Source organism: Pieris brassicae, chromosome 9, assembly GCF_905147105.1.
Source record: "Pieris brassicae chromosome 9, ilPieBrab1.1, whole genome shotgun sequence".
Classification (NCBI taxonomy): Eukaryota; Metazoa; Arthropoda; class Insecta; order Lepidoptera; family Pieridae; genus Pieris; species Pieris brassicae.
In genome coordinates this window covers 16,749,782-16,775,542 of record NC_059673.1, presented here as the reverse complement: position 1 = coordinate 16,775,542, position 25,761 = coordinate 16,749,782, and the positions used below count along the sequence as shown (strand labels likewise).

Genomic DNA, 25,761 nt, shown 5'->3' with positions numbered 1-25,761 from the left:
GCCAATTTTGTACGTAAAGACAACAGCCATTTCATATAAAACTAACTTTGTTTAATTCGGCCCCACATGGAGTACTGTTCTCACCTCTGGGATGGAGCTCTCCAGTACTAGCTCCTTCCGCTTGACCGTAATCAGCGAAGAGCGATTCGAATCGTCAACGACTCGATCCTTTCGCGTTGCGTAAACATATGGAATTGCTTTGCGTCTTATATTTTTTACATTTACCACGGAGAGTGTTCAGAGGAGTTTTTCGGAGTAATACCTACAGCTAAGTTTCATAATCGGACTTCAAGGCTTAAACACAATAATACCATCTGTATCACATCGACGTCCGTCGTTCTACAACTGAACGTTTATTAAAGCAGTTTTTTCCGCGCACCATCACCATGTGAAACCTGCCCACTGAAGTAATTCGACGTAGGGCCCTTCAAGAAGAGAGCGTACCAATTCTTAAAATTTTCTGGTAATATGAGTGTCTATGCGCGGCGGTATCACTTAACAACAGATGAGCTTACTGCCCATTTGCCTTAAATTGATTAATCGTTATAAAAGAACGCGTTCCAAAAATTGAAGGAAACTTCAATTACCTAAAAGAAAACTATTAACGAAATCATCGCTGAAGAATACAATAGTATTTAGAGATGCCTATTGCAGGTTCTTTCTTATTCTACTACTAAGATACAATTCATAATTAACATAGGTAGTGTCGAGGTCACCTTTACATTTTACCTGGATTATTAAGATATAACAATACAGAGAAGAAAAGACACCCTTAGCCTATTTATGCCATGCCATAAGCCCATGTCCAATTTTCGGAAATATAATTGTTTCCGGTTTTACTACAGAGCACTGTTGTCTTAGTGGCTTCAGCGTGCGATTCCCATCCCTGAAATCGTAGGTTCGATTCCCGTCTTTCTTTCTATGTGCGAATTTAACATTCGCTCGAATGGTGAAGGAAAATAACGTGAGGAAACCGGCTCTTAAACCCAAAAAGACAACGGCCTGCGTCAGGCACAGAAGGCTACTACTTCTTGCCTAATAGATTACCAGATGATCATGAAACAGATACGGAAATGTGAGGCCCCGACCTAAAAATATTGTAGTGCCATTGATTTTTTTTAATTTTATAATACAGATAAGGGAATAAAAGTTACAGAGACGAATTTAAAGGAAAAATATTCAACATTAAGAGGCATATTTTTGGAATTTTCTGTAAAGGTCATCCAAAAAGTTGTTAATGAAATAGGTAGTAGTGTTTAATCATTCGGGTTACCAATACCATTTACGTTATTTAATTAATTATTTAATAGCTCCGAAGACTAGATTGTCGTGGAATTATCTAGAAAACATTTTTAAAAAAAGATAAATAAAATAATAAAAGCCTTTTTTGGATTCCTAGACAAAGTCCACAACTATAAATACAAATAGCCTGCATTCATTAATATTAGTACATGACCTCCGACGCAGTGAAGGCCTCCTCCAAATAAGAATCTCTTATCTCTTATCTTCGCTACCAAACCAATCTTGCCCTGCAATCTCTTTTATTTCATCTTCCCAGATTTCTTTTGGACGTCGTTTCCTTTTTCTTCCCACTGGGCCATTCTAATTAAGGAAATATAGACGACTAGTTGCAATTATTAATATAGAAACCGGGAGTTATTTTCGATTCTCCACAAATAAAGATGCTTCCTGCTTATAAACCACAAAACACAAAGCGTGAACAAAATGAGTGATAATAATCTGCGATTGTACCGTGTCCCACGACCTCAGAGTTGTATATATTTACTAAATTCAATTGTATTATGAGATAATATGTCTATATAATTACACAAGTTTATTAACGAGATGTGATAAAATACGGAATACTTAGATGATGTTTTTTATACTATTCACATAATTTAAAATTCCCCAAGAGCGCACTGTGCATTTTATTTGTTATTGTTATCTTTATCTTGGCTAATTAATTTTGATTTCCTACTTAGAGATGTCTAGTAGCTCCAACTTGATTACCTAATAATATGAAAAATATCTAAGATTGGTTTACGAATGATAAATTCGTATTTGCAGAAGTTAATTTAAATAAAACAAAAGTAAAAAAACTAATCAATAACTTCCTTTATTCAAACCTAAATATTATATTGTCTGCTTATATAAATATCTTGAAACACGAAGAAAATATAATATAACTGTGCAGTCAATTTGTATGTTTGCCTTTTTTAGACATTTAAGTACAATTTCAGCCACAAAAAGCTAGTTAGATTTACAAATATTAAAGCTTCCGCAGACACAAGTTTTATGGTAAGAAACAAAGAATACAATTTCACAACTAAACTATTATTAACTAGCCCTAAATGCAATTAAACCCATCATCATACCATACAAAAACCATCCCATACAGCGTGTAGGGCAAGCAAGCGTAAAGATGACAGATGCCCTTCGTAGCTCCATTGTAGGAGTGACCTCTGCTTGACTTAACTTATGATACACATGACCTCTTTTATACATTGGTTTTGTAAGCAGGGTTCAACATCAATAGTTTCCAGTTTAGAAAATAAACCTTTTCATAATTGTCACTATTTATCTATTTCTAACAACAAAGCATAGTTCTCTGATGTTTAATTTAATTAAACACTCCATCAAGAGATTCAAAGGGTTAAAGAGTAAATAATAAATGGTTAAGTTAACGAACCCTTTCAACAAAAAGATAAGCAAATTTAGTATTGTCTTTATCTTTTTGGTGAACGGGTTCGTTAACTTAACCATTTATTATTTACTCTTTAACTTTAACTTCAATCCGTTAAAAAAGTGTTTTCTTTAAATAAGAAAATTGATTAAACTTCAATAAATACGTTCGCCATTTTTAAAAGTTTTCGTGATTCACGGCAGAAAACATATGATGAATTGAGCAAAGGTATAAAAACTTTTTTATTAGTTAGTATTAGTTTTTTATTACAAAATAAAAATAATATTTTATAAAACTTATGTTTATTTTTAATAATATATATGGCGAAAGTGTGGGGTATTTAAAATTTAACATGTTTAAAATAATCCCTTATGCATGCTTACTCGCTTTTATACTGCGTAGGTATGTTTTTGTCTTCCTTGACCGAATGACAAGATGTTGAATTTAACGAATGTTACAAACAGACTTTTATTGCAGTATTGTAAAGCATCTTCAAGGTCTAACAGACAACACACGGAAGTAACACAAACGCCGGATGAAAATAACAATTTATTAGTGTATACGTTATACATGAAAGTTAAGATTTTTCATAACTTTATTTTTATAAGTCGATTTTCAGCTGCGATGCGTTTGAACCTTCTGGAGATCTTCTCTTGGTGATTTAAACTTGCACCTACCGGTGAAAAACATCTTGAGACCTGCATGCACCAAAAATCTACAACGTGTAATAATACTTATCATGTACATGTAAAAGAAGAATAATTAAGAAAGAGTTACAGAAATCTGAAAAGTCTCATTTCTCTTCTGGTATATGCCTTAGCAATTAAGTCACCGCTTGATACTGCTCAAAATAAAGAACAATAGCGTATGTAATAGTAGCGTTTTATAATGATTTTGGACAATGCAATTTAACAAAATTTAGATCGAATAAGTTTAATATACAATTCATGATACACTCTCATTTTCCATTTGAAATATTATTTTGTAATTCCGAAGATTTTCTTATTTAATTCTTCAGCGGAAATTAGATTAAGATAAACACTAGCAAGCAATTATTAGCTTTCGTGAATAATGAGAACAAAACATCTTGTTCCTGGTGAATACGGAATCGAGGATGTGGTGGCCCTCATCTAACTATGTTACATCTTAGTCTTAAAGGTTGTGTATATATTAAGATATACTATTGAATGCTAGTACAAAATAGCTCGTTATATCACTAAACATGGAAGAAGACATATGTAAATGGGTGGTCTTACTTCAATGAATGGAAGCTCAAGGATCCTCAGTCTAACTAAGACTGGTCGTCCCGAAGACTTCCAAAGACCACGTTGAGTTTTTACGCACAACGGACCTATTGAGAGTCTAAGTGGGTCTACCACCAACCACCACGTTGAGTTTATATATTTTTTTTATAGTTTAATCAGAATTTCGAGATAATAACGTCATGGTCGTCATTTTTTTAATGATAAAAGCCAACACTCGGCACACTGATACATTGATAAAAGAACTACAATATGCAATATTTTTTATAAGCACGTATAGGCAACTATAACATACACAAAGAAATCATACAAAAATATTAAAGAAAACAATTATATTTATTCAGTCATTGGTAGTTTATTGTGTTCCTTCTCTGATTTAGTATAACAGCAAGGTAACAAATAAAAGTATAATTTAAGAAACAATAAAGCTATCATGGTACGCAGAGTTACCAATTTGAATCCTGTCTCTCATACAATACTGGCATTTACATACCAATACACGATTTTAAGTTAAAAGAAAAAAAAAGTAATTTGTTATTACTGGTTATCATATGAATCAATATTTTCCTTACTTAGCTAGCTTTATGAGGAACAGTAACTTTATATTAATAACAATGATGTCCGGCCATTTTCACGGCGTATAACTTTGTACGTTAGCTATATCTATATAAGACGAATTTGATTTTCAACCACATAGTTCACAGCGAACCAGGCACCTGAAGTGATTATGTGTTGTTGATTCATAGTGAAAATCAGTGAACATGTCTTGGATTGTGTGTGTTAGTGTTTTGTGTGTATGTGCTTTAGCCAGGACTCAAATTATACCGTCGAAGGCTAGAGCGAGCGATGGAGAGTTTAATAATGTTAATACGGATGGATCCTTTGATTTTGGGTATGTTCTGCTTTGACTGTATCAAATAACAGACCACGATTCAAAAATCTCTTTTTATTTTTTATCTATCAATATTAGTATTGAAATCTAATATGACTATTTCACCAGTGTATTACTATTGCTACTCATTTCAAAAATACTAACGCATATTTTAATTTGATTCAAGTTCCTTCCGCAAACGATTTTCATTTTATTTGCAAAATAAATTTCACTTATATCCGTTTTCTTTTACTTAAATATCAATTTCAATAGAGTTAAAGATATTACAGTCCATAACATTTAACTCAAAAATTCTGAATATCCATTAGATACGTTAACAAAGACCGAGGCTCCAGCTATCATTTAGCCAAAGGCAACGCCAATGGTGTCGTTGGAGGTAGATTTGGTGCCAGAGAACCGGGCACTGAAGAGGTTAAGGAAACAATCTATACCGCTGGGCCAAGGGGGTAAGTTTCAATATATTAGCTCTATTTTAACATTTAAAATACGAACATGATATGTTTGTGGTTTATAGTGATATATTCAAAAGCATACAATCCGATAAAACCCAAAAGACTACTAGAGGACAGAGGACTAATGAATTGAATTAAGTTAAATGAATCATTTAATAACATCGCGTTTGACCACGATGAGGACGTTATATTTAAATACTATAAAGTCGATTTAAGTAAATAAGTAATATCATATTTTATAATACTTTAGTTTTCGAGCAAAAGGACCGAATGTACATCGTAAAATAGACCTCGACCAACGCCCCAGAGGTCCTATTGGAAACAAAGACGACCCTTATTTTGACCCGAATGAAGATCCAAGCTATTCATTTAAAATTGACACCAGAACATACACTAAGAATGAAAATGCTGATAGCAGAGGCGATGTTAAAGGTATATTCTTGATTGTTTTGGAATTAGAATTAATATGAAAGATTTAATTTTACAATAGCAATTGAAATATACATTAATATAATAATAATAATGTATTCGAGTTACATAACACAAATCCTTTTTGGATAGTAAGTACTAACTTAAAGAATAATTATAGTACCAACATCAACAGCGAATAATAATAAATTAAACATTAAATAATTAACAACCAACGCGTAGACTTGTCTCCCAAGTATGGGTAATTAGTATGGGTGTATATTACACAAAAATTTACGACACCTGTCAAACACAAAAGGCGGCTCTGTATTTGTCGATAAAAAATATGATCAAAGTAACAAATACAATCTGAGGTCATTATTGTACGAGTACAGTGCCTGTATTATTATTCCATTTTTTGGCAATCAGATCGCACAATACGTTATATTTGGTAGATGGTTGTTGCAAGTTATATTACAAACCCTTGTTATTAATAAATAAGTAAATTTACAAATTCTCTTTGCAGGGCATTATTCATTCGTTGATGACATTGGAGAACGACACGATGTCTCTTACATAGCTGGTAGGGACACTGGTTTTCATGTTTCCTCAGCAATTCCCGATTCTCCCAGAGGCATCGGTGCCCCCTTCCATAGGGCTCCATTGGTTCGTAATGAGAAAAATCCTAGAGGGAAGACTGCTGTCCAGCGGGGCTTAGATGGTTCTTATAGGTACAGTAAATGTTTACTGTATTATAATTTGGTTTAAATATTTTGGTAGTTTTGTTAAGGAAAGACTTATGCACCAGAGTACACTCGTCACCCACATAATATATTATATATCATACTAATATTGTATCCATATAATAAAGGAGTAAAATCTTGTCAACTAATTGAGTTCATAAAATTCCAGATTTATTTCCGCTGGACCTGATCAGAGACGAACAGAAACCAGCGACTCCCGTGGTAACGTTAGAGGATCGTACACATTTTTGGATGATAAAGGAGTTCAAAGGTATTTATTGTTCCTAATAATATTAATAGTGCTTTTTACACTAATTTATTAATCTATGGAACCTATTGTGAAATTATTTTACCAAGGATTTGTGAACCAGATTTGATTGTCCTCAACTAAACGTAATTGTCACTGTTCCGATTACTAAATGGTTATATTAACTTCGTTCTAATATTAAGTCGTAAGCTAAGAAAAAAGAACTTCGAATCTGTATTTATAAAACCAGCTTACTCTTTAATGGCGTTAACAGGACAGTCCACTACATAGCTGGCCCCGGTATAGGATACCGGATTGTGAAGAACAGCAATGACCCATTCATTCCATCGTACTTCCCAACGTTACCAAGTCAATACGATCCCGATTTCAATGACGTCACTTCTGTTGGAGCCTCTGTAGCACCAGCAGGATTTGTACCGAACGATGAAGGAGCTGATGATGTCTTTAAAGGTGAGGAGCATTTTTAATTGATAGATACAGTTTATCATGAAACTTTTTTTAGATTTTGATAAAGTATAGACTTTTAACTCTGTCCAATGAGCAAACAAAATAACGATAATAAAACTTTGTTCTTCTAAACTTGAACCTTTACTCTCTTAGATCTTATAAACTAAAAAATCTAACTCCCCGGCTGAGTTTGATGTTAAAGGCATTACGATAGAGAAAACAGAAATAATGTTATAAATAACTTAAAAATTTTATAAATCTCAGGCCCTGATGGTACAGCTGCTTCCGGTCACGTGAAACCTCCACCTTTTCCAACATCAGATGATAGCCCAGATCCATCACCTTCTGACATCAGTAGTTCTGAAAATAACAGTGGCACGAGTAGTTACGGTCAGGACCCATCATTTAATCCAGAAACAGATAACCAAGACTTAAGCTATGTGGATGAAGAATCAACGAGTTTTGCAGGCCCTAAACCAACCAAAGGAACAGGTGATGCATAACACGGATAGCAAATGGTTGACGTTGATGATCTTGCTAGAAATGATGCATCAGTCAAGCGAGCGTTCTTTTAGTAAGGAAAGAACTTTTATTCCTAAGCAAGATCACAATTTTCAATCGAATTGCACTGGAGAAAGCTTGGAATTACTTTTTTTGCTTGCAATAAATTATTGTTCACAACCAAACTGGTTTTTATTACACCACCAAACGGCACAGCACAGTGTAAGCGCACATAGAACTTAGTAACAATTACCACTTGCAGGCAAACCTTGGCGTCCAAGCAGCAAACCTTTTAGACCGACGAAGAAGCCTTACGTACCGCTAAAACCTTCTCAAGTGCCATTTATTAATGAAGATGAAATCAACAGTGGTGAAAAAAGTAAACCACAATTTGCTGTAGGATTCAATATTAATAGTAAGCCTGGTACAACGATTATTAGGAATACTGGGCAGGATTATTTTGGTATTCCACCAGGTGTTTCAGTTCGTGCTCACGTTCAAAGTATCGATCTTTTCCCGTTCGGTTCAAAGCCTTTATCGCCGTCAGAAGCTTTAGAACACGATACATTAATATGAGTCCCCATTGTTCGTTGTAGTCAATAAAACCTTTTTGCAGAATTTTCTGAAAAATTTATTTGAACTCGACTGTTAACAAAATGCAAAATAGTAACAAGGAGTTTGGATGTTTATCTATTATGTTGTCATATTTTTACAGTTTGCCCTTATAGTCTATCTAATAAATTTGAATTATTTAGCTTAGTTTATAGAATAACAGCTTTATGCTAGGTTTATCTTTTCTATAACAAATGGGTAACAATATTGCCAAGTTTATTAGATAGATGTTTATTTATAACAGTTATAAGAATATTTATAAATATGAAGGATAATTTGGCAATTTTAGTGAATAAACAGGAAAGTTAGTACTAATTATCATTAGGCCTACAATATAAACAACATTATGCAAGATTGAACAGTGTCTAAATATAAGTGTAAAATATAGTTTTAAATTTGTAAACAAGTTTCATTTCACTTAGGCTAACGTGCTAAAATAAACGCGTTTTAAAATAGCATTTAAACGATTAGCCATAAATATATTTAAAAAATTGCCGTAACGGTATGCCATCGTTGCTAAAATACAAGTATAAAGATTAACTAGAAATTTTAAATTTGCGATACAGACATTCTTAGTGATACACATAATTTTTTTGTCACGTGACAAAAATAAAAAAAAACTTTATAATTACAAGGTCCAAGGACCAATGTCTTTTAAACTCCCGTTGTTGTATACATTTAAACTTATACGTCAAGTGCCAATAGATTCTCGGTAAACTATTTTATTTGTTTTTAACCTATGGCACCATAGACTAAAGTAGAACGACGACGCCCTTCATTCTGTTGTGCACTCGTTTGTGATTTCGCGCGATTTTAATTATTTAATTTAAATGTAATAAAATCAGAAGCTTCGCTCTGCCCTAACATCTAATATAAAGTGTATATTTGAAAATATGAAGCGATTCTTAATATAGAAAGATCTAAAAGGCCAAAGAGCAAATCACAATATAAAGCTTATTTAGAATATGAAAGTGCTGGTACTAGTATATTACTAATTTAGTTAATTGTTAATATTTACAAATTTAGATACATTACATATAGTTTTCTTACATAATAATGGTTATAGGATAGAAGACTTAAAATATAACAAAAATTTCCTTCATAATTTCAAAGCTTTGTAAAGAGAATTGAATTTGAATATAATATTTTATGGAACAAACAACCGTACAGTCAGAAATAAGTCTTAAATAATCTTTTTTTTAAGTTTTTATAATAGAATTGAAGATAAATATTACAATAGTGCTCTTAAAGTTACTTGATATATACTTAGTATACCTGTCTCCTTAGCCTAACCATTTTAGCAAAATGGTATAAATATTGAAGCAATATGAATTAAGCCTGAAAATCTATTATTCACATTAATTTTCACAGCCTTCATTAAATCCTACGGCTTTAACTCTATACTAATATTATAAGCCAATATACATGAGTAAAATACGCTAAGAATAAGGGAACAAAAATCTTTAATATCCTAGATAACAGGGTTAAGAATAGAATGTGTTAAAAATTACTTCTATGGGTTATAGGCACATCTATGGTCTAGAAAGTGTGACCCATTTTTGAATATCCAAACTATACATTCAAATTTGGAATCTGTCCATTTTCTAAAGACATGCGTTCCCGCTTGTTCCGTTAGATTGGGAGCATGACAGCTGACAACTCATTCCGAACTTGGAATTCTGTGTTCTTTATATATATCTAACAGCAAATGTCATTTGTCTCGCTTTAACTAAGTTTAAATTAGGATGTAAGGTAAGTCCTGAAGTTTTTTTATAATATGAAGCTAAAAAATAAGGCATTAGAGAACAAAAAAAAAACTATAACTTAGTAGAGACAAAAAAATATAAAATAAAATTGAAAATGCAAGAAACATAAGTGAAATAAAAAAATTAAACTTATAGAACTTTAATAAAACCAAAAATCAGTACACAATCTTCAATAGGATACCCAAACACAATATAAAATTTAAATAATCATACGCACCATACATTTGTGCGAATTTGTCTTTTTAAGATAGACAGGTGCCACTCATCTGACATAAATTCCATAGAGAAATGACAGCGCGCGCCATCTAGTCAGAAAAGTTGACAGTACCATATTAAACGTTGTCTATGTTAAAATGTTGTGTTGACAATTATTCTAAAATAAACTTAACAACATATAAATGATTTATAACGTGTTGTTTTAAACAAGTGATTGAAAGATTTTTTTTATTAATAAACGGGCAAGTAATTATAGGAACAGACCATTTAAAAGTTTATTATATTTGAGTTTTTCTGTTCAGGGCCTCGATTCTTCCAATTTAACTTCGATAGGATTGCAGTTGACAAGGTCCAGTCAATGAATTTTGATGCGTATAGCATCGAAAAAAATCGTTTTCGCTAATAAAGTATGAGTTAATATTAATACACACATGTACACTTGATTTCCACGGACATATAATCATAAATGTCATTAAGATCAAAATTGTTCTATTACAGATAAATTACAAGAATCTAGGCAAAGAATGACTTCTATTTAAGACTAGATTATAACTTAATTGATAAATAGTAACTTATTCTGAGCTTTTTACTTCAACTAATAAATTATTTAAAAAATAACATTTATATTAATAATAATAAAAATGTGAATAAATTTTGGCGCGGATTAAAGTATCAGATCTGTTAAAACAAATATAGAAAAAATATGAGCACACTTATTAATACTAGTTAATACGTTTTTGTAAATATAATATTCTGTGACATAAGTTAATAAAAAATCTCGGTTTACTTAAAGGGTAAAATAGCGATTTTATTTATTAACTCAGGCGCAACGTACTGTGGCGCGCATTGCGCTAACTCAAAACGATACTACACTTGACAGCTGACATTGGCAGATGACTTGTTTCACTTACTTGACATATGTCAAGACTTGACTTGACTGTCGTATAGAAAAACCTCTTTCGATAAATTTTCAACGATCACGTGACTTGTATTACTTGAAATGCGACTTGACACAGGGAGTTAGCAAAATGGCGCCGAGCAGATATCAAATTTAATTAACAATAAAATATAATTTTTTAACTACATATTATATAAATTATTTATTAAATTGACCACAATATAATGGTACTTTTGTGCAAGATTATTATAGGTACAGCGTATAAGCGATTATATAATGAATGTGTGCTGTGTTTTAAGCTTTATTTTAATATTATTATACTGTAAATTGTAACAACCATTTTGTATTTTTTTTTGAGTCAAATAACAAAAGCTAAAATTCACAGTAGCATATTTATGATGTCATCATGTAATTACGTATATATTACATAAGTATATATAAAAATCCTGATTGAGATTTCAATAACCAAGGTTCATATTCTATTTCGAATCCACTATTTCGTCTCGTTATATTGGCTTTCTAGAATACGGGCGTAAGACTGATATTTTGCTTATTTTGTGCAAATTTAAAATTAATCATACTTTACTTACATATTTGTTAGAATTTCACTAGAAAACTTATTTCGTCAATTTAATTTTTTAAGACAGTTCAGTGGGCAAGATTTTTATATTAAAAGTATAATTATTATTACGATTCCAAAATAGGAGCTTTCAAAACGTTGCTATCTCTGTCTGTGCCATACATACATGAAAGAGACAGCTACATTTTTACATTCGTGCCTCTGTTTATAGTAAACTAAATTGTTAATGGCGAGCCTCTTTCGAAAACTATTTCAACAACAGCAAAAATTATCTAAAATGCCGTCGAAATGTATACTGTGTCACTGATGTATACAGTCACACGCCATGTTAGCAATGGACAGTAAGAGTTTAATGTAATTACGTGTTAATATGATTTTAGAAATTATTCTTCACGTGTTTATCATCAAAATTAAAAAAAAAATTTCAAGATATCACGATAACTATATAACAACACATGTTTTAATTTTTTTATCTTTAGCATTAAGGACATTATAAACATTGATTTGTATGGAATTTTCTCATCGGAGCGTTTGTACGGGTGACACAGTAAACAATTCGAATAACAAACACTTAATCTATACGCATCACTGGACGCGTTGAGCGCTTTTATTACGTCATTTTGATTTTCTTTGATGTCTCCTCTATCATATCTTTGATTTTCGTGAGAGGCGATCGTCTGGCGCTCTCAGTTTTTAAGTCAGCTGGTAAGTGGATGTTTAAGGGATCACGGAGCTTGGCTAGGTCCTTTTGGAGTTTGTCAATCTGAAACAGATAATACTTTGTTAGTTTCGCGTATGAAATAGATAAAAAATATAAAGAAAAGAAAACCGGGAGGCTCAATCGTGACTAGAATTCTAAACGACTAGGCAGAGTCCTGCAAAGTTTCATCGGACGTCGAGGCGTAACACAAATTTCCACCTCTATGTCCGTCATTTCACAACTGAGAGTTTTAGGTCAATCAATTCGACTTCGTCAAGAAAAGAGTGTTTCAATTCTTAAAAGGCCGGAAACGCATTCTTTATCAGATGAGCCGCCTGCCCATTTGACCCCTGTTTTGTAAAGTCACAGGGTGACAATTACGACCTTCTAACCCTAAACCTAAGCAAGAGTTATTTCAAGATACAAAGCTTATTACTATTTTAAATTGATTTATAATAAAAAGTGCGTGCGTACGAAGTACACATATCAGAAGTGAAACTTCTTTGTAAATTAATTATTACAAAGGTAAAATCCCCAATAGACGATCATGTACCAGTATATGATCACTCCATGTATTTGTATATCTACATTCACACTGTTTAAACACTATACGTGCTAATGATAATTAAAAAAAAAAATCTGCCTTTACAGCACAAGACGTTATGCGACAGAATTGCCATCTAAAGTTCTAATATGTAAATACTAAACGAATACATCAACCAATAGCGTGCATTTTTTCTCGACTTGCTCTCTCAATCTTTCTCACTATAGCTCTCTCCTCTCACTCCATGGCACTGTGTGTGAAGCGATGTTCGCTCTATCTCACTCTCTCTCTCTCAATCTTTCTCACTATAGCTCTCTCCTCTCACTCCATGGCACTGTGTGTGAAGCGATGTTCGCTCTATCTCACTCTCTCTCTCTCAATCTTTCTCACTATAGCTCTCTCCTCTCACTCCATGGCACTGTGTGTGAAGCGATGTTCGCTCTATCTCACTCTCTCTCTCTCAATCTTTCTCACTATAGCTCTCTCCTCTCACTCCATGGCACTGTGTGTGAAGCGATGTTCGCTCTCTCTCCCTCTCTCTCTCTCAATCTTTCTCACTATAGCTCTCTCCTCTCACTCCATGGCACTGTGTGTGAAGCGATGTTCGCTCTATCTCACTCTCTCTCTCTCAATCTTTCTCACTATAGCTCTCTCCTCTCACTCCATGGCACTGTGTGTGAAGCGATGTTCGCTCTATCTCACTCTCTCTCTCTCTCAATCTTTCTCACTATAGCTCTCTCCTCTCACTCCATGGCACTGTGTGTGAAGCGATGTTCGCTCTATCTCACTCTCTCTCTCTCAATCTTTCTCACTATAGCTCTCTCCTCTCACTCCATGGCACTGTGTGTGAAGCGATGTTCGCTCTATCTCACTCTCTCTCTCTCAATCTTTCTCACTATAGCTCTCTCCTCTCACTCCATGGCACTGTGTGTGAAGCGATGTTCGCTCTATCTCACTCTCTCTCTCTCAATCTTTCTCACTATAGCTCTCTCCTCTCACTCCATGGCACTGTGTGTGAAGCGATGTTCGCTCTATCTCACTCTCTCTCTCTCAATCTTTCTCACTATAGCTCTCTCCTCTCACTCCATGGCACTGTGTGTGAAGCGATGTTCGCTCTATCTCACTCTCTCTCTCTCAATCTTTCTCACCATAGCTCTCTCCCACCTCTGGCTCTACGGCACTGTGTGTGAAGCGATGTTCGCCCTTTCTCACTCTCTATCTCAATCGGTCTCAATCGCTCACTCCCTTTTCGTCGACAAAACCGCTGCACATCTTCGTGATGCTAACATTATTATTATTGCATTCCATCCGTAAATTTAACCCTAAAGAAGTTTCATTTCAATAAGTTATCAAAATACTACGAGCTGTCAAAAATAACTTACCTCATCCTTAAGATGATTATATTGATTAATATCGAGACCAATCTTTTTCGCCTTCTTGTGCAGAGTAATGAGGTGCTGTCTGTCTTTTACATCTGGCAGGACATATTCCTGAAAAATCATTCATTTATTATCATTTGTATTCAGTTCATTACATCTGTTAAATATTGTTGGTAATATAAAGGATTGTTTGTTGATAAATTTGAAAGCATGTTACTAACATCGGGTTCCTATAAAATTCACTATTTCAACATTGAAACTACTACCTACCTTTTAAAATAGTTGTAATTGTTTTGTCTTTTGTGTATGGACTATAAATTGCTGTTTACATTTTCGTGTCTATTATTTTTTTCTTTTGGAATTTGCATAATGCGAAGGTACGTTTCAGACTCACAAATTTTTTTCGAAAATAAAAGAGTGGCAATAGTGAAGACAAGTGACAAAGAACTGTGTGAAGTGCACGTGATTGAAATAATTAGTGACGGTTTTTTGTGTGTTTATTACTCGTTTATTAGTGTATTACTCGGCAAAGCTTTATATATTTAGTATAATTAAATTCCTCGTTGATAATTTTAAAATAAACCCTTAAAGAAATTTATGGCGTGTTGCCCTAGCTCGTAACAACATATAATTAAATAAATGCTACACGATGAGCAAGGCTTAGATATCCTTCTACTCCCTGCGTCATATTTCTCTATCAAGAATCTATTAAAGTTATCAATTACCGACCCAGGGATATTGAGGTTACGAGATCTCATTCAAGATTTAATAATTAAGTTCACTTACCTGTTTAGTTAGAACGAAGTATGCATAGGCAGCCATTGCAGTGCCATATGTTACGAAGTAGGTCACAGGTTCCATGATGTCCCAGGAGTATTCCCACCAGGTCAATCGGGCTAGGACTCCAAACTGGACTCCCATAAGACCTAAGCCCACCCATGTCAGTAAGGAGGTCTTTCGTGTCGTCTCTACTTCTAGGGACATCCGTTTCTGTAATCGATTATATGGATAAATAAAACTTTATATATTTGTTTTAATTTTCTATGTATCAATTTTAATTATTATTAACTATGCATGTTATGAATACTGTATATTTGTGAGTGGGAAATAAATAATGATTTATTATAGATTATGTAATGTTTAACTCAATGTTATAAATATATAATTATTGTCTGCAGAAAATTTAGGTTCGAAAGAAAACATGTTTTTTTAAGTAGTGGTGTATACGATTTAGTAATGTAAACTAAACTAAATGTTCAAACTGAACGGCGATTTCAGTTATCTCCAGAAATTCGCGTGTGTTTTAATTGTAAGTTATGAACATATTGTAAGTTCTGTAAAATCTGTATGATGTAAATAAATACCTTAATTAAGATTGGCCTAAAGGCCTAGATATCAGGCCATAAACTCCAAAAATTTATTTTAAATAATATTCTTAAATATATATATATATATATATATTTAAGAATATCTTATATATATATGGTATCATATATATATATGGTATTGGAAATGGTCAGTGAAAAAAACGCAAAGATATCCCATACCACACTACTATACGTGTTGTGTATTATATTGAAGTTATATACGTATAAGTTATATAAGTTGTCTTTGGGAATTAATTTGGGTGTGGGCATATTTATCTAAGTCACAGAGAAATAGCGCTGTAGATAAACAACAGACTAGTATTGTCTTTTGTTAAAATAGCTTTTACACATTAAGAAAAACACTTTTTGAACACTGAGTTGATATCGACTAAAAGATTAGATTTTGCAAAAATCCGTCATCTTTTAGTCGATATCAACTCCGGGGCAATAAATACAGATAAAACAACTTTCTCTGCAGCTGTCATACTTTTGACATTTAACACCTTTTCTCTTCAGTCACCGTGACCACGCACGCTGAAAAGCACGCGCAACGTCGGGAAAATATTAAAATTTAGAATTATGTAAATAATAATACATAAATTTAATCCGTTCAAAAAATGATTTTCTTAACAACAGACTACATATTTGTAAACAAACCTCTTCTAACGGCTGCAGTTCAGTGGAGAGCTTCTCAAGTTGCGCTCTCAACTCTCTCTCTTTCTTAATCTGATGCTCACGAACGTTGAGTGCTTCGTATAATTGGTTCACGAGATTCCTGACGTCACTTAAACGTGTTATTTCCTCAGCACTAAGACGTTCCTGGAATTTTTTTATGTTAAATTAATAATAAATTTATTATATAATTATATAAATTCTTACCGATTCCAATAAAATTAAGTTTTAACGAGCATGGCAAATTTCATTACCTAATTTATACTGAATATAAAAATGTAATTTGAACTCTGTAGTTCAGCCAAATTACACAGACAGTAAACGTTATTTGAAACTTTAAATCTTCTGAACCGCATACAAGCAAAAACCTTTCAAGCCGAAAGGAATTTCAATGCTGAATTTTAACCACTGTTCGGTTTAAATTAAGCCTCTTACAAAATATTTAGAAGCTACGATGAGGAACGACTCAAAGAATCTCTAGAGAACGAACTGAAACAGCGATAAAATTTCAAAAACAATTTCATATTATTTATGAGGGACTATAGAACCTATACAAATAGTTATTATTAACTTTAAAAATTCAAATCAACCGTAATTTCATGGACCCGATAACACGTTTTTCTAGATAAGAACGCGTGTCATGCATGGAAACACAAATATTTCGAACAAAATTAAACTCCGACACTATTATGATTCGGGGACTAGGTCATGCTATGTCATTGTCAATGTGTAACCGTTTTGTGTCACGTGACTTACACATGAAACGTTTCTAATTATGGATTTATTAAGATATGATTAACTATTTACTCTTTAATGCTTTTAAAGCCAGATTATTCTCAACAACACTTAATTTTTATTGAAAAAAAAAAATTGCATTGAAAAACTTCATCGCAACCACCGTATTCTCCAGATTTGGCCCCCAGCTACTTTTTCCTCTTCTCAGACCTGAAGAGAATGCTGGATAAAAATTGCGATGAAGAACAGGCAATCGCCGAAACTGAAGACGATTTTGAGGGTAAAGACAAATCGTACTATAAAAATGGTATAGTACAATTTCATGACCGCCATAATCATCGCTCTCGAAAGCAACAATTAACTAATCTAATCAAATTATACCTTTTGTATGTTAGCTACGAACTTTTCAGCCCACCTATTAGCCTATTTTTACACAATACAAATCCCTTTATCCATACGAATACATTAATTATAACTATTGTTCTAGCATTGTCTAGTAACAGCAGGCTTTGGCTTGTTGCCAATCAGAAATAACGAACCAAGTTGGAAAATTATTGTATTAGGGAAGTTAGAACAATAGCTTTTTGAGTAGGTACAAGTGCTTATTGACTTTCATTAAAAAAGAAAAATTCGTAATATACGATTTTACCGCCTCCATGACATATGGGGAGTTTCTCAATTCCATTTGCAGCAATTAGTATGAGTAACATAGCGGATCTAGAATTCCAATTCAGACTAAAAACTATTCAACCAACTACGTAACTACGTAACTTGAGAGGGACAAAAACTTTTTATAATACATTAATTTAAAAATATACTTAACTAAAATTCAAATCAAATGTTAACTAAAATTTTGTGATAAGTCCAGACTCCCATAACCCATAGATAATAATAAAAAAAATCCTCTCTCAGTTATAAGGGATAATTTAAGCTGATAATACCACTTCATTTACATCATATATAATAATACAAAGCAAGAGGACAAAATATAAAAACAATAAACAAAATATATAATAAAGGCAGCAATATCTCTAGACAGCCCCAGACTTAAAAAATAAAACTAACCAAAATATTATTTTCTGTTTCAAATGTTAAATTTCAGTTTTATTTAGCTTATTTTTTTTATATATTTTATCTGTAAATGTACTTACTTGCTTTCTGTTACATATATATTGTTAATCTATGTAATCTGTTTTGGCTTTCTGTATTGACTAAGTGTTTTGTTTTATAATGTGTATGTTAGCTGTAAGATTCCTAGTAATTAAATAAATAAACCAAAAAAATAAAATACATATTTATCAAACTGTGACAAACGAATTACTCCATTGTCAAACGGAAGGTAGCGTTATTTGACATATATTTTTTATTAAATTCTTGTGTACCCTCAACAAATATTCCTGTATACATAATGGTCGGTTATTAGTAAAGTCTTGAATTCAATATAAGCGTCCAAATGAATGAATTCCAGAGCGTGATCCCGTGTGAAACGCGACTCAATAAAATTTTACGAGATTTTTCACGTTCCACACGCGCCTTTACTAACAAAATTTTAATTAAGGTGCCTGGCAAAGCTGTATGTATGCCTTTATCGAAATTTAAACCAAATATTCATTTCGAATTTATATAACTCGTAATTACCAATCTATTAAAAAAAAACTCCAGTGTTTTTATTTTTCAGTTTTCATTAAGTGCTGTCAGGGATACAATCAGTTAACTGATAACTATTTGATATTTAGTTTGGTTAACATAGCTTTTATACATTGAAAGAAAACAATTTTTTTACCGGATTAAAGCTATTTGTAAGCGTGCGTCACCATGACCACGCACGCTGTAAAGCACGCGAAACGTCGGAAAAAATCTAATTTAAAATAATGTAAATAATTATAAGTTTATAATAATAGAAATAGCTTTAATCCGGTTAAAAAATTGTTTTCTTTCAACTATTTGATACTATAATTAGGGTGATAAATATTTATAGAAACGAGGAGGACATACAAATCCTAGTTTGTACTATGTCGCATTTCTGAATATAGAGCTGTTCCAGCTCATTTTGTGTGCCGTGCACTATCTTAGAGTTTTTAACATTCTTATTCTATATAACACACATAATTTTTAATAAAAAAAAGTGTTTGTACTTAGGCAGACGCGTTAGACGTTCTACTTCTTAGGTGTTAAAAGATAAAAATCTTTAAAAAAATGTATCCTACGTTACTAGAAAAAACTACTCTAACAATAGAAACAACTACAATGTTGACTATAGCTAACTTTAGGATGTCAAAATTTATTCTCATTATTTTTCCCTAACGCGCCGATATAAGTATAACATCAAAAATTTAATTGTTCACTTAAGAAACTTAAATGTTAGGTTTTAGGAAGATATTACTTGGAAATTGTTACGGAAGTACACAGTAAGTAAAATTTCCAAGTCAAGCCCATTTTCTAAACGTCAATTGTGAGGCGTGTGCCCCACGTTGGGAAAGACTGATCTAGAGCCTATTGCAATGTTGCCATACTAACGCCATCTATTGTCTATTATAGCTACAAAATTTTTTATATTCTAAAGGTGATTTTAAGCGGCGAAAATTGCCGGCGTATTTAGCGACCTGGAAACGTGAAAAGTAATGCCGTGCAAAAGTTACCACGGTAAAGTTAATTCCATAAAGAACTTAATCCACTTACATCTACTCTCGATAATACACTTAGTAGAACACACTACACTTCATAATAAGATCGAAAAAATTCAAATTAACCAATTTCTTATTGACACAGGAAGGAACTAAGATACAGGCCTAGTTGATACGCGATGAGCACTAGCTCATAGAAGTATATTATGTATAAGGTTAAACAAAATGAATATTGTATGTTTACAACCTTTAGAATGTAAGTACAAAATGTAATGTTTTTTGAGTCAAATAAAGTAATTTTTATTTATTTATTTTATACGTGTTAAGAATGAAGTCACTGAAGTGTCACAATTTTTTCAGAAATCTTCATTCACCGTATTTTGCATAACACGGCTCATTGACTGTTAAATGCCTTAATAACTCCCGTTTAATAAAGGAACCCACAGTCTTTTCAACTGAAACAATTCTCCAGCCTTCCACAATACCTCATTAGACAACCGAGCCCATTAAAACGCCTAACGAACAGTTTCAGAGCTTTACAAAAGATTCTAACACATTTCTTTTTCAAACATTGATTCACACGAGGGGTTCGTTTTGCCACATCTCCATTTCAACTGAATACACCTTACTGATTTCATGTGATAGTTGTGTTTTTTGTTAGTTAACTAGGCTAATATGCTTATTACCAATTTGTTTATTAAAAATCTTGTTTTAAAGCCAACATTCTTGTTCAAACCACAGTAACGGAATCTCATATAGCATATTACATACATATTACATCATTATCATTCGTCATTTAGAATAATAAAATATTGCTCAGTTAATTCGCTTGAATAAAAACATAACATTGTTTTTTGTACATATAAATACAGTATCAAGGATGGTTTATTATTTAATACTGATATCGTAAATGTAACAACGACTGCCATCAAGTCCATTTTATTTAGTATTGTTATATGTGATGGCCTTAAGAATATCAATTATATGTATTATGGCGTAATTTTAAGCATACTTCTATATACTGCTACTTAAAATCTTTAAGGATATATTAGCTCTGTGATCCAATACCGGCATTTGCCCATTTGAGTAAATTAATTTGTTTTATCTGTAGGCGTTGGGTACAGCAACTATAATATGAAAAACATATTACATAATATAGGAAAAAAAATATTTCAGAAATAGATACCCAACTTGTACTAATTTACTTACTAAGTCAAAGTTACTACAGAACATTGTTTAAAAAAACAGTTTTCCTGTAAAAAAGAAGGCATCAGCACAAGCTTAACCATAGAATAAACTTACATCCCTTTTAATTTGATGAATACATCATTTAAATATCCAAACAAAATTAATAATTACGCTTAATTAACTAAAAGGATCGGAAAAGTCCCTTAACCTAATTACGTAATTAGCTCATTTACTCAAATACTTGCGTCACGAAATCTACGTTAACTGCCGAAGAAAAATTACGTTAATATTTCATACTCATTTATATGCATTTAAGTTCGAAAAAATATAATTTTCTTTGGTAATTAGGTCAAATTTAGTAATAACCATTATATTGATATATAATCAACTAATGCAGCTACGAATGCAACTAATATATATATATATATATATATGTCTTTATTTAGAATCTGGATGTAGGTCCCGAAGATAAAAATAACTTATAGTTACTCGTATTATAGGTAGCTTTACATAATACTTAGACGTAACTATACGTTTTAATGTCTGCAACTAACGATTATTATTATTTAAATTAAATAATATTAATACAATCGAAAACTTTCTGCGGCCGAACGTTACGGATAATTAAACGATCGAATTAATAAAATACGTCTAGGGATTTAGGAATGGAGCATTAAGAGACAGACTCTGAGAGAATTTAACTTAAATAAATAATAAATTCGCGTCGATATCCGTTAATTTTTTTTGTGAAAATTTGATTTCGTGAGTACGACACTACATGTGTCAAAGACAATATTCGTACGATGTATGAAAGTCCGCCAGAAGAGACAGTTAGCTTGCAGTGTTACAGTATTGTCTTTTGTTAAAATAGCTTTTACACATTAAGAAAAACACTTTTTGAACGGATTAAAGCTATGCATTATTATTAAGAAATTATAATTATTTACATATTGCAAAAATGACAGAGGACACCGTGAGTCATTTCTGCAAAAACCCGTCATCTATTAGTCGATATCAACTTCGGGGCAATAAATACAGATAACACAACTTCCTCTGCAGCTGTGATACTTTTGACATTTAACACCTTTTGTCTTCAGTCACCGTGACCACGCACGCTCAAAAGCACGCGAAACGTCGGAAAATAAAATTTAAATTTAAAATTATGTAAATAATTATAAGTTTTAATAATAATACATAGCTTTAATCCGTTCAAAAAGTGTTTTTCTCTTGCAGTGTTATATTTAAGTATAATTAAACTAACTCGAATAAAGTTTTAATTAAACTCGTAAACATAGAGAAAAGCAACGTACAAAGAGTATATCAGCTTATGTTAATCTTGAGCGAAGATCAATTGAGGATCGGCGTTAATTTCCGCCAACGTCTGGAGAAGACTAACTTTTGATTAGAATCGAAACTAGTTTCCGTTCCATAAACAATAGACTTTTTAATACTCTTCACCAACATAATAGGTTAAAAGCTCATTTGTTATAAGTGATAAATTCCATGGAGCCTAACAATCAAAATTATTAAAAACGAAGTGTTTAAATAAAGAAAAACACTAAGGTAACGGAAATGACAATGACCATACGGCCATCCGGGGAAGAGAAATACGGGAAGACCGTAAAATTATAGGCTGATAACGTAACATAAATTTTCGGGGTGAAATGGTCTACCAATCAGTAAAGGACAGTTTCATAATAATTTCTTAATAATCGTAAAAATATATTGAGACTGGCTTTTGCAGTTTGTTTTTTTACAATTTGTTTTTATTGTGTTAGAGTTTTCAAACAAATTCTTGACTCAGTTATGACTATTAATATTTGATAAGTTCTTCTTCGCTCATGTACAATCAAAACATATACCTATTTAGTTAAACTTCTTTCGATTTTGTCTGGACTAGGTATACCACAGTTATAATCTACTTATAATAAATTCTAGTAAAGCTGATAATCAATATAGTAGTAATACTATAAAGGAAAGAATATTTAAACAATCTATACTAATATTGTATAGACGCAAGTTTGTTTATCTCTGAAAATTATTTTACCAAAAGAACCGTGTTTGTGCCAACCAAAATGGAAAATACTTTCACGTCAACGTTTACGGGTCACGCTTGCACGCTAGTAACTTAATAAAATATTAGCCAAGGAAGTTGAAAGAAAACAAATACAAATGTTTTATATTAACTTATCTCGGCCCCTTTTATTTTTGTCGATTACGATCGTTAAGACTTCGATAATAAGCTATGCGACACAAATAGGAATTTGAACCTGTAGTCGCTGAGATTAACCCTTTAGCATATTAGCATTGAGAACACAAGAGGGCCTGCTGCAACTTAAATTGAGGGCCAGCAATTGCCGGGAGACGGGAGACAGGCAGCGCTTGAAGTTTCTCGTTTCGGGGGCCAAGGCGGAGTGAGTGAATATGTTTTATTAATGTAAGGACGGGAATCGAGGATCGTTGGGCCCGACTTACCAATATTGGAAATACTATTAGATAAGTGGCTACGACAGTTCTTCTCGCGAACACCGTAACAAGAGGAAACCAGATAAGAAGGTTCGCAACATGTAAACAGGTCCTGCATCACAAGAGTCGGGGAGTTTTGTTGCAATATTGATATAAAAAATATATTCGGAAATAATAATAAAAAACCGTTTATAACTAATAATCTTACCTGAGGTGGACTCTTGACATAATACTCGGTATCATTGATGACTATTCTGAAGTCGTTCTCCAATAGAGCCTCCACCGTGTCGCTTGATGCGATGCGCACACGTTCGTCAGCCGCTATCGCTACAGCGCGCTCGACACCGCGATCTTCTGCCTTTAACTGTAAAATAAATTAATTAAACTGTCTTCGTTTATAGACATTGTCTTAACGGCATTTCTTTAAACCTAAAAGTAAATTATTTAAATTACAATTTTAAAGTGAAATAAATTTCGTTTATAAGAGACATCTCGTATCCAATTATATAACTTTTGATTTTCACATTAATTAAATTTAAAAAAAAAAACATGTGTGCGTATAAATAACAATTCAAATATAATCAAGTGTTAAATAAAAAAAATGTTTTAACAGATGGATAATAATCTAATCTTAACTATATTTTAATAATAAAACAATTTTCGTTAAAGTAAAAAAAACGGTTTTATTTAAATAAAATGCTTGTTCCAATATTAAATAATAATATAAAACTTATTATTATTCATATTTATTAGAAGTATATATTTCAAACATTATCTAACACGAATGTGGAAATTCAAGATTAATTCTGGTTACGTCATAAGGGGTTTCGCGGTTCGCGGTTTAAGATGAAATGTTACATTGAGGCAGCTTTAGTCTGGTTACACGCAAATAGACGTGCTATGAGGGTAGATGTAAATACTTCTAAGCTACCCTTTAGCAACACAGGAGAAAGACTTTCAAATATTTCATCTATTAAAAAAAAATTTAACAATTAAAACCTGTGAAAGCCAAGATAAGATATATCTAATGAAATTCGGTATTGCGACGAGTACAATTCGATTAATATTATTTATCAAAACTTCGTCAAAAATTCCCCCAACTCAATATAATTTTGATCCAAACAATACAGAGAATTTGTTAAAGTATCGTTGTATAATGAAATTATTACTAAATTTTTAAGGAAATCACTGTCTTATTGATATATTGTGGATTTTCTGTTAAGTACATATAACTAGAACCTCTTTAAAAGCAATTCCGTTGGCCCCAAGTTTACGAACTTGCTTGTAGAATACCAAATACGACTGATTACTTTTATTGAGAACTGAGTTTATTAATAATAATAACATAGTCTTTTTTTCCATGTTCCATTTCAAATGTTGTTAGAAACACTTATATCTAAATGTTAGTAGTAATATGTTAATCGTTCGTGGATATAGAACCCTCTTGGGTGAAGGCCAACCCTTTCCAGACATCTCTGTCTTTGCCAATAGTCTGCCATTATTTTCCTGTTATTTCTACCGAGCCTTCTTGTTAGAGTGCCCACACTTCTTATCCCGGGAGGTCCATTTCATTGTATTGCATTTAATGTCTATCTGTTGTGTAGGTATCGTGTTACAAGATCAGCACACTACCATTTTTGTTTCAAATCTAGTGATAGAACATCGGTTTAGTTTTTTATCTAATATATTAACTTTTGACTTTACTGTAAATAGTATTGTCTTTTGTTAACATAGCTTTTACATATTAAGAAAATAATTTTTAAACGGATTGAAGCTATGTAATATTATTAAAAACTTATAATTATTTTTAAAAAAAATTGGTGGGCACGCCGAAAAGCACGCGAAACGTCGGAAAAAATGTAAAGTTTTTAATAATAATACATAACTTCAATCCGTTTAAAAAGTGTAATAATCACCACAACCACTGTTGGAAATTTCAAAAGTGTTTCTCAAACCATCAAAGTTTTCTTACCCAAGTGAAAAACATCGACTAACCGGCATATTCAAGACCCAAATCGTTGTGTGTCAGACAAGCTGATCATTCTTCTAAAAATATAATCAAAAGTACTCTTCTTAGCGTTCTATTTGACAGAAGTATAGTTTATACAGGGTTTGCTTAACTCACCTGTTCCAATAAATCTCCAACAGTTTGTGACACGGGCCGCAACGTGAAGCGGCATTTCTCACGACGCGACGGCAGAGGCACAGTTATGACTGGCAGACCACGACGATACGTCACCGACACCTCTGTAAAATAATGTTTAATAATCAATTAATTAAAACAAAACTATATATGTTATCTTTTATCTTTAGGAAACATTTACGACGCTTGACCCTTCCGTCCGGACTTTTTAAGGT

The 25,761-nt window shown here is 32.5% G+C and overlaps 2 protein-coding genes across 2 annotated transcripts in view; one reads left to right on the top strand and one right to left on the bottom strand.

The window, feature by feature from the left end:
* The first annotated feature begins 4,655 nt into the window (after window positions 1-4,655).
* LOC123714253 lies at window positions 4,656-8,420 on the top strand. Its single transcript, XM_045668451.1, has 8 exons — window positions 4,656-4,837; window positions 5,146-5,283; window positions 5,540-5,721; window positions 6,224-6,428; window positions 6,610-6,711; window positions 6,962-7,158; window positions 7,420-7,647; window positions 7,919-8,420. Exons 1-8 carry the CDS (start codon window positions 4,707-4,709, stop codon window positions 8,230-8,232), a joined length of 1,497 nt encoding a protein of 498 aa, XP_045524407.1. The 5' UTR covers window positions 4,656-4,706; the 3' UTR covers window positions 8,233-8,420.
* A 1,743-nt stretch (window positions 8,421-10,163) lies between these two features.
* Window positions 10,164-25,761, bottom strand: part of LOC123714735 (calcium uniporter protein, mitochondrial) — a 106,903-nt gene continuing 91,305 nt past the window's right edge. The window contains exons 3-8 of the mRNA XM_045669193.1: window positions 25,529-25,650; window positions 23,612-23,767; window positions 16,376-16,537; window positions 15,138-15,341; window positions 14,355-14,462; window positions 10,164-12,491 (exon numbers count right to left, since the gene is read on the bottom strand). Of these exons, the coding sequence (XP_045525149.1) occupies window positions 12,339-12,491; window positions 14,355-14,462; window positions 15,138-15,341; window positions 16,376-16,537; window positions 23,612-23,767; window positions 25,529-25,650 (905 nt within the window). The 3' untranslated portion in view covers window positions 10,164-12,338. The remainder of the gene's footprint in view (window positions 12,492-14,354; window positions 14,463-15,137; window positions 15,342-16,375; window positions 16,538-23,611; window positions 23,768-25,528; window positions 25,651-25,761) is intronic.

Bases quoted from the DNA above. Each gene is read 5' to 3' on its own strand.
- LOC123714253 (XM_045668451.1), top strand. From the start codon at position 4,707: ATGTCTTGGATTGTGTGTGTTAGTGTTTTGTGTGTATGTGCTTTAGCC. The intron at 4,838-5,145 runs GTATGTTCTGCT...AATATCCATTAG, and splicing joins GATGGATCCTTTGATTTTGG to ATACGTTAACAAAGACCGAG. The intron at 7,648-7,918 runs GTGATGCATAAC...TACCACTTGCAG, and splicing joins TAAACCAACCAAAGGAACAG to GCAAACCTTGGCGTCCAAGC.